Here is a 7,078-nt window from a genome sequence, read left to right as displayed (position 1 = left end):
ACACAGAAAGCATAAGTCCATTGTCGGAAAATAACAACACTTATTTAATTAGCTCAATTAACCACGCTTTTTCTTGTAATTCTTCTGAACACCCCTTTGTTACTCTACTGAAATGCAATTAAACCTGGTACTTACATTTTACATTTTAAAGGTGACTCATTTGAATTTGAAAAAAGGAAGAACACCACAAAACACCACACACACATTTAGTTTACAATTTATACAGTTTTCATTTATTCTCAGAGATTCCTGAATAAATGTACAAGCTGCTCTAAAAACACCCACATCCTTACTTATTTTTTCTTTACACATTTTTCGCACTAAACAATGCAAATGAAAATTATTCAGAATGGTTTAATCCATTAACTGAGGATTCCCCACTGCAAGGCAGAGGGATGAATGAGGCAATCGTGGGTGCAGTTTCAGGTGGACACACATGCGAATACAGAGGACTAAAGGATCTGGGTCTAACAAAGAAAAGATTGCCTCTCCTTACCGACACACACAGAAAATCCTTTCATATGGTTGTTGAAAAAAAAAAAAAGAAAAAAACTGCAATTAACAGGTTTCCTAGCTGTGCAGTCACTCCACCCCAGCACAGCTTTTCCTTACCTTTCAGAACCTTATTCTAGGCACTGCCCAGAATCCCAATAGTTCAGGAGCTCAGGGACCCTGTTGGTTTAGTTTATATGACCCCCCACCCCTCCCTCCCCTTCCCCCTAAACAATCAGGCCCAGCTGCACCATTGTACTTGGGCTTCCCCACCTGGGTTACATGACTGTTTCAAAAGTTTAATAAGTGCAATCAAGCCAAGCACTCCTCGCAGCTTCTAAGATGCCACTTACGATGAACACAAGCTTTCATGCACTCTCATGCTTTGAACTCCCACAAATATATTTAAATACAAAGAACCCTGATTTGGTTAAGGAGCTGTGCTCTCCTTACTGGTTAGAGCTGGGGGGTTCTCTGCAGGGACAGGGCGGGAGTTTGTCCCTCGAGTTGTGATTCAGTGGATGATTGAGGGTCTCGAGCTCTGACTGAATGGGACTTGATTGAGGTGGGCCGGGGGGGCAGCAAGGGCTATTGCCAGGAGAGAAATGCCGTCTCTCAGGAGCCATGATTGGGGGGGTGCTGCAGGTCCTGCCCTGAAAAGATGGGGTGCAAGAAGGGGTGAAGGTGCAGGGCAGCAGCGGCCGCTGTGGGTCGGGGGGCAAAAAGGGTGGGGTAGAGGGCAGCGTGGGGGACATGGTGCAGTGCCAGCTGGGTGTGGTGGATAGCCGAGGCTGGGATAATGTGAATGGGGTGGCTGGACAGAAAGGCAGCGTGGTGGGCTGGGATCAGAGAGTGGCCCAGCGGGGAGAGGGAGAAGGGGGTTAGGTGATGCTGGGGGATGTGGTGTACCTGGGCCAGCTGCTGGGGGTGATGGTGGTGGGGGTGTGGATGGAGGCCGATGGCTGCTGCAGCAGCGGCAGCATGGTGCTGCAGGATGGCGTGTTGCACTGTGGTAATGGAGGTGGCGGTAGCTGTGGCCGCTGCAGATTGCTGGATGTGGATGGGCTGCAGTGCTGGGGCTGGTGCCAAGTTGGCAGCCGCTGGGAAGTTCTTCACTTGCTTGGCGAGGAGCTGCTGCTGGATGTGCTGCTGGGCTGCCTGCTGAAGCTTACTATACTTTTCCATCTCCTCGGGGGTGAAGGTGATGGGCTGGCTCTCCAAAGGTGCCAAAGAGGAGTCCTCTTCTGCATCCGGCTCCTCTTCCTCCAGGAGTTGGGGAGTGTACCCTGGAAAAGGTTGCAGTTCGAGAGGAAAGGGCTCCAGAGGTGTCAGCCCCTTGGCAGCTTCCTGGCAGGGCTCAGAAGGATAGGGCTGGACTAGGAAGCCAGGCTCTGGTTCAAACAGGCAGGCAGAGGCTTCAGCGGGCATCTCCTCATTGGGGGTTTGTCCGTTCTCACCAAGCTGTGGAGGGGTCGGTGGAGGAGGAGGAGGGGGGAACTCTCGAATGGGCTCCACAACTACCATGTCCCCAGCAGTTACATCTGCCTCAATTACTTCCATCTCTTCTGCCCTTTCAGATCCCAGTTCATCTGGTCGGCGCATCAGAGGCTTTTTGACCACGGGCAGCTTCCCGAATAAAGGAAGAACTGCCTTGTTTCCGAGTGAGGGAGGGAGTTTTGGGCCAAAGTATCCCTGTGGAGGATCCTTGAGTTTGATCCCTGCTTTCCCAGAAGCTGTGGGACCATCCTCTGACCCCTTGCGGGCCTGCACTTTCTCTAGCAGCTGCCTGGCGGTCAGCGAGTTCCTCTCTTCTACAATGCTTGGTTCAGGGTGGATCGAAGCTGCTCCTCCTCTTGCTGTCCCTGTCCGCTGAAGAGATGTACTGCTGCTGCTAGTCCTGGTCTCGTCCCTCCTTGCTGGGGTGCGGGAGGAGGAGCGAGGGGACTGGGAACGGTATATTTTGGAGCGGTTGAAGTCCCTGCGACGGCGCCGCTCGGAAGAGGACTCATGATGCCGGGTCCCTCCCCTGGATGACCCCTTGGGAGAGCTGGACGACCGCCGGGACAGGCTGCCTGAACTGCGGCTATAGCTGCTTCGGCTTCGTTTCCAGCTGGGGCTGCGGCTGCAGCTGCTGCTGCAGGAGCTGTGGTGGTGGCTGCGCCTCCGGCGGCTACCTCGGTCCCTGCTATTGCTGCGTGAGCGGCTGGACTCCGATGAAGAATACTGGCGCCTGTGAGAGCGACGGCTGCTGCGCCGGGAGCAGCCATAGTCAGAGTCTGAGGTGGGAGAGTGTTTGGAACGGCGCCGCTGCCGTGAGCACTCGCTGTAGTCACTGTAACTGTCCGAGGAGCTGCGGCCTCTGCGTCCACTGTAGCAACTGCTGCGCTCTGAGGAGTTGCCTGAGCTGCTGGAGTCGGAGCGGCTGTGTGACGAGGCTCGTCGGCTGTGGCGTCGCCCCCCTCTCCGGGAGGACCTGCTCAGTGAGCGTTCAGAGTCCTCGCTGTAGTGCCGGCGGTGCCGCTGTGTCCGCGAGGACGACGATTTCCTGCGGGAGGAGTCACCGTCCTCGCTCTCGTCTTCCTCGCTGCTCCCGTGCCGACTCTGGCTTCTCCTCCCCCGACTGGAAGATTGTTTCCGCAAAGAGGAGGAGGAAGAGGCCACAACGGCAGGTTCCGATTTGTGTCTCTTGGCATCATTGTGCTCTTCTGAAGAGCTAGTCGGCTCTGAGTTCTTGGCCTGGCTGTCTCTACTGCTCTCTTCAGCTGGTGTCCTTTGGTGATTATCCTGGATGGGTCGCTTTCTCTTGCCTCCTTCTGAAAACTCCTCTGCAGCCTGCAACGCTTGGTCCTCCCTCTCCTCAGAGGCCCTGCTTTTGCTTTTCTTCCGTTTCTGCTTCTTCCTCTTCTTGTATTTCTCATCAGGAGCCCCTTCGATCTCCCCTGCCCCGCTGCCCCTCTCCTTCAGCTTTGATCGTTTGGATGACTTTTTGTGTTTCTTCTTTTTCTTTTTCTGCTTGTGTGCCTTCAGGGTTTTGTCTTTCTTTTGGGCTGGGCTTGTTGCTGCTGGCTCTGTCTGTCCTTCTCCACTTGCTGCAGCTGTTTGCTCGGGTTTGTTCCCTGTGCCCTCTCCAATATTTCCTGTTGGCTTCTCAGTCTCCAGCCTGGCTTTTTGGCTCGCAGCTTGCTGCTCTCCAGTACGAACTGGGCCAGACTTGTCGGTGGCTAGCTTTCCCCGGCCATCTTTGTTTCGTGAGAGCTTAAAATCAAAGTAGAGAGGGTTGCAGCTGTAGGAGAGGGAAGGCTGAGACCGAGTAAACTCCAGCAGCTCTGATGGCCACTGCAGGGTTGTGCTCTCATCTTTACTCAGTACTGGAAAGAAAGGGCCAGTGGGCTGACGGGGGCCATCATTTGGCTCTGCAACAGCCTTGTTACATTCTACTGGTTGCTTTTCACAAGTGGAGACTTTTGGGGAGCCCACTTTCTCTTTTACTTTGACCATGCTGGATCCTGGCTCTGCAGCAGATGCTCTCTGCTGATTTTGAGAATTTTGCTCCTCTTTGTGCTTGCAATCAGTTCGCTTGCCATCTCCTTGCTTAGTCTCCTTAAGTTTGCTGTCCCCTGGTCTACCTTCCCCCTGTTTGCTGTTGTCCCCTTCCTTGGCGCCCTGGGGACACTGAGTGCTTTCCTCACTCTCCCCTCTGGAGCTGCTCTGATCAGAAGCCCTCATGAACAGCAGGAACTGAAAGTTGGGTTTGACACTGCAGTGTGCTGGTGGGATGTAATGGTAATACTGGGGCTCTTGATGAGAGGAGCCCTCCTCTCTTTTCATCATCATCTTTAGTTTGGAGAGTGTGGAAGCCAGCGCTCCCCCCTCAGAGTCTTGCTGTTCCTCCTCCCCCCCACTGACTGCCTTAGCCTGGATGCTCAGAGGGCTCTCTCCGCCAGGCAGTTTAGGGGGTACTAAGGGGTCGCACCCGGTTTTCTCCTCTTCCTCCTTTTGAGACTCATCTGTCAACACTTCCTCGCCCAGCTCCTTGAAAACCGATGCTGTAGTCTCCAGCTTTACCGGGACCTTCTTGGCAAAGGAGAAGGAGAATCCCACTTTGGGCTGGAGTGTTGAAGAGTTGTTTTTCACAGGCGGAATGCTCATGGTAGCAGTGGCTGCCTGTTTGGGTGAAGCAATGCTGACAATCTGACCACAGCTGGGGGTTCCCTTTTCCTCTGCAGGTATCCCTTCACTGACTCCAGCCAGGACTGGGGTACCATCAGGGTACAGGCTCCCATCTTCACTGCTCTCCTCATCCACTGCCACTGTGGTGGCTTTGAACATGGGACCACTCCCAGGGGCGCTGCAATAAAAGACAGACAGAATTGAGTGGGTTAGGTTATAGCACAGACACAGGGGGTTGGTTTATACTAACAGGCATTGTTTTGCACAATATGGAGCTCCTATTTAAAATCTGGGCTTATAATCCTAGGTAGGCAAGGTATTTTATAGCCTAATGCCATTTCTGAAGTATTTTTATTTATTGATTTATTTTTTAATAGAACTGGCAAGGTTCTTTAGATACTCTTCAGATTGGCTACCAGTCATATCCTATTATCTTACCAGAAACTTTGTGAAGAATTTTTTGGAAAAGATAACTTTCCACTGGGGTATGTAAACGTTTGATTACAATGTGTGTGTGTGTATATGTATTTTTTATATATATACAAACAAACAAACCCTAAAAGTGTCCATCAGAAAGAAGTAAATGAAAGGAGGTGATTCAGTAGCATCATACCAATCCTGCTGCTTCCTCTGCTCTGCCAGCTCATGCAGTCGCCGCAGTGCTTTCTCCTGCTTCTTCTCATCTCGACGTGACTTCGAGGAAACATTTCGGGCAAATTCACGTTGCTTCAGTTCCTTCAGTCTCTATACAAAGGGAGAGAGGGAGAGAAAGAGAGACAGGGTTCCAACTCAATCACTGCTCTCACTACACAAACTCCCCTGTGCCTCAGTCACTGCATTTCCAGGGCAGAGTAATGTGTGTAAAGGTCCTTGAATAAAACAGTCCCCTTTCTAAACAGGTTGAAAAGGCTACCTGCTACTACTATGGCACCGTACAGCAAACTGCACAGGATGCAACTGTTCATTTTCACTTGATTAGAATTAACTAAACATACAGTGCTTACAGTGTCAACTATACCAAGTGAATATATTTATTCAGTACTGCCCTACGTCTTGAGCAAACATCCTACCAATTAAATAAAAACTAAACTATGTAATTAAAACAGGTGAATCCACAAGCTGCTCCCCTTGAATTTAAACAGGCATTTGCTAATGCTCACATACATTTTCTAAAGATCTGAGTACAATACAATGGTAGCTAAACACAGTATCAAATGCAATCACTGCTACTTAGCAACATCAATGGACACTTGGTATAAAAAGACCCTATAATCTGGGACTAGACTCACAAAGAAGGGAGATGCTCTGGCACTGAAAATGCACTGACTGTCCACCCCCCCTCCCCTCTACTCTACTGCAATCAAGCAAAATAATTGACACAGTTGATGAATAAGCCATTGTCCTATTCTATCTCCCAATCTGCCATTTTCTGCACTGTTAACAGTTATACAGTGGCAAATATTATATATTTCATAGTAAATAATTCAGTAGCGTGCATGACAGTGTTTGTAGTCTCACCGTGCACTTGCAGGAGCCACCTGTGGCACCTGGCTGACGAATTTAGCTCTTGCTTTCTGAGAAACAATACCAAATAATAAATATGAAGTTCCCATTGAATTCCAATTTCTCATTTCCAATCCTAGCACTGCAATACACTCTACAGCAGTGGTTTTCAAACTGGGGTACACAATGGCAGACAAAACATTTAGTTTGACAAGGTTGTAGTACTTTACCACTTAGCACTCGAAGCAACAATGCTGAATCTCCTTTCAAATAAAACCACAGCTGTACATTTTCTTTGTTGGGCGAGGGTAACTCTATAAACACCCAGCTGGCTGCTGACAGCTCCTTGAGCGCACACATGGCTAATTAACATATTTAAATAGCAGGGTGGTGGTTACTGCGGGCTAAAAAAAACCTCAGAAGAGTGTCATTGTACAATGTTACATCCTTTAAACCTAATAAATACTACAAATCTTTATTTTATGGAGTTTAAATGTTCAGTGTTGGTAGTTTAATATGGTTTTAAATAACAGCATTACTGAGCTGGGCTGCCCATCTTACACAGTGAAATCACTCACTTGTTCTGTTCTGGAGCAACATGACATAAGAACTCCTTTGGAGTGTGAGTGCATTACCCTAAGCCTGCATACCAGTAACTATTAATAAAAGTAAAAGCACAATATTATTATTATAAGAAAAATGGAATCCTGGGATTGGGAAAAAAAGTGTCTGGAATTGGATTCCCTACTCCAGACCTATTGAGTGTGTTCATATCATATAGTGAGTGCCCATCAACAAGCTATAATTGTCTTACAGCTGATTAACATGAACAGACTACTGCACTAAACACTTTAACATGTAAGCATTTTGCTAAAAGCCATTTTTGACTGCCCGATAACAGTACGCCTTTCTC

At 49.3% G+C, this 7,078-nt stretch overlaps 1 protein-coding gene across 5 annotated transcripts in view; it reads right to left on the bottom strand.

Annotated features, from left to right (window-relative positions):
* Positions 1-210: 210 nt before the first annotated feature.
* gpatch8 (G patch domain containing 8) overlaps positions 211-7,078 on the bottom strand; it is an 87,176-nt gene continuing 80,308 nt past the window's right edge. For all 5 annotated transcript variants that reach the window (XM_041231319.1, XM_041231323.1, XM_041231320.1 and 2 more), the window contains 2 exons: positions 5,276-5,406; positions 211-4,840 (listed from right to left, as the gene is read on the bottom strand). In XM_041231319.1, the coding sequence (XP_041087253.1) occupies positions 1,108-4,840; positions 5,276-5,406 (3,864 nt within the window). In that variant the 3' untranslated portion in view covers positions 211-1,107. The remainder of the gene's footprint in view (positions 4,841-5,275; positions 5,407-7,078) is intronic.

This window comes from Polyodon spathula, chromosome 28 (genome assembly GCF_017654505.1).
Source record: "Polyodon spathula isolate WHYD16114869_AA chromosome 28, ASM1765450v1, whole genome shotgun sequence".
NCBI lineage: Eukaryota > Metazoa > Chordata > Actinopteri > Acipenseriformes > Polyodontidae > Polyodon > Polyodon spathula.
Note: the sequence above shows the minus strand (reverse complement) of the source record. Positions and strands in the feature narration are given on the sequence as shown.